Raw genomic sequence first — 2,500 nt, 5'->3', positions numbered from 1 at the left:
CACATAACGTAACGCTAACATTGCTGCCTATCTCTCTAGTTCCCAGATGAAGACCTCTTCCACACACCTTAGCTAATAACCACATAACGTAACGCTAACATTGCTGCCTATCTCTCTTGTTCCCAGATGACGACTTCCTCCACGCGCCCTCTTCCCAGCACTCGTACGCCGGCGGCGTTTCCGTGGGCGCTGGCTCCGACCCGGACACTGAGCCCGAGGGCCCGCCGTCTCCGGACCACGCGCTGCACCTGTGGATGCAGGAAGTGAAGTCAGAGCGCGGCGGCGGCGGCGGCTCCGCCCTGTCCAGCCGAGCCAACTCCATCCTGTCCCTCACCGACACGGAGCAGGAGCGCAAGTCGGACGTGGACAACGGTAAGACGCCGCAGTTACCGGGACAAAGTACCGTTATTTCCTAAAAGTAAAAACTCGGAGCAGCACAGATGTACTAAGCTGGGACTCTGAGGAAGATGCATGAAGCATCGAAACGTTAGTCCCTTTGTGCACTTTAATTAAAATCTAGCTTAGTACATCTGTGCTGCTCCGAGTTTTTACTGTTAGTATATCTACACGGTCCCTTATATATCTGCGCGGTGGACCTACTAATCTGTTAGCCACGGCTTATACAGAACATGGATTTTGCAAAATGTCTTCAGCTGTGAGGTTACAGTAATACATGGGGGCAGTTAGTTATTATGGCATTAATATAGTTTTGTTATTTTTTGTCTTTTAACTTGCACAAAACACTGTCCTGTGGCTTATACACAATACGGCAAATACACAGGAATTGACTGTAAAACTAAACTTAAGTAAAGTGAAGACACAGTTACCGACATTTAAGAGAAATGCCGAATCACAATGGCGGGTTCAGTAATCAAACTATGGTGACCGGTTGCTAGGCAGCGATGCTATCGCAGCTCTACCACGCCCGCAAAAATGTCTGCATACACGTGGAAACATATGCAGTGCATGCATAAACCATGCTACATAACATAAATAAATAAAACAACATAAATAAAACAAGATGTACATGCATATATACAGTATGATACAGAAGTGATACAACGTTGTGCAATATCACTCAGATATCCAATGACTCAAAAGGGTATTGCACAACAGTAATGACATTGCTTCTATATTGAACAGGGTATTTGCTCTTATGTAAAGTTAGAAAGCAACCATAGATTAACTTTATTAAAACACAGGCCTCACTGGAGGGTCTCAATGCAATAAAAGTCAATGCGGCTTTATAACTGAGATTGAAATCTTTTTTTTTTTCAGTGCTTCATATGCTCACATTTATTTTTGTAATGCTATTCTGAAGACTTTTCTCAGCTGTACTTTACTGGAGGGGTTGTGCTGCTCTTCCTCTCTGTACTGTATGTAATACTCCAGAGATGTTCTGTTGAATTCAATTCAGGCAACATACAGCACTTGACCAGCTTCTTTAGAAACTTTTGTTTAAAGCAACACTAAAGAGTTTCTTGTACCTTAAAATAATGTTTCCAAAATGCTTTCAGTGGTTCATCAACTCGTAACAGGGAGACCAGCACTGCATTCACTTCACGGCCCTCTGTCTGCACTACGTACAGTATGTCCAGTAAATGTACCAGATGGGGTGTAGGGATCTGTAGTTTGATAGAATGAGACATAAGAAACTACAAATTTCACTTGCTTCGAGGTCCCAACACATCATACTTTCATAAAATCATGCAGCATACTCTACCTTCTACGTCTGTGGACGTGCGTGCGGCAGAGGAAAAGTGCTTTAGTGCTGCTTTGAGTAGAACAATGTGCTTTGAGTCATTATCACGCCAGGTATGGAGACGAACACTCATGCAGCCCCTTACCATGACACTCACCTCTTGGCTTCACTGTCAGACAGTCTTGTAAAAAGCCTATTTTCAAGTGAAAAACTTGAAACTTACTATTCAGTGAATAACAAGTGAAATAGATGCCTTATGATAGACATTAGCTGCTATTCACTGTGCGTACAGTACTTCTCTTCTACATTGCCAACGTTCAAGTTCAAGTTCAAGTTCAACATTGAAACTTACTTTTTTCAATTGGGAAAAGTTAAAAGTGGGTGCTTTTGGATGTATACTGTAGCTCTTCCAAGGTCTTTACAACATGCTTGGTAGATGACAAAAGATCCTTGACCACCATGTCTTTTTTGTATTCCTTTTTTTTTTCTTAGGCAGAAACATGTAGGTCATGTAGTTCTTTATTCTCCGGTGCCACATTGCCTTATTTGGTATTTAACCTTGTAAGAGGGGAAGTTAATGGAAGATTCCACATGTAATGGTGCTTTTCAAGAATAGTGTCCATGATGTGCTGGACCATGACCATGTGCAGGTTCCGCTGCAGAGGTACTGTAAGGAAGTGGCATGCTGTCATTGCCATGCAGTCACATTATGTAGGGAGGCAGTAGCCTGGAAAACCAGCGCCAACTGCTGGACGGCAAAATGTTTTGCCTGCATTTGGGTCTGGCCTCGGACCATTG

The 2,500-nt window shown here is 43.2% G+C and overlaps 1 protein-coding gene across 1 annotated transcript in view; it reads left to right on the top strand.

Annotated features, from left to right (window-relative positions):
• tenm1 (teneurin transmembrane protein 1) overlaps nucleotides 1-2,500 on the top strand; it is a 158,850-nt gene that overhangs the window by 11,636 nt on the left and 144,714 nt on the right. Inside the window, exon 3 of the mRNA XM_062535816.1 lies at nucleotides 127-372. Within this exon, the coding sequence (XP_062391800.1) occupies nucleotides 127-372 (246 nt within the window). The remainder of the gene's footprint in view (nucleotides 1-126; nucleotides 373-2,500) is intronic.

The sequence above is a fragment of the Sardina pilchardus genome, chromosome 5 (assembly GCF_963854185.1).
Source record: "Sardina pilchardus chromosome 5, fSarPil1.1, whole genome shotgun sequence".
In the NCBI taxonomy this organism is placed as follows: Eukaryota; Metazoa; Chordata; class Actinopteri; order Clupeiformes; family Clupeidae; genus Sardina; species Sardina pilchardus.
Note: the sequence above shows the minus strand (reverse complement) of the source record. Positions and strands in the feature narration are given on the sequence as shown.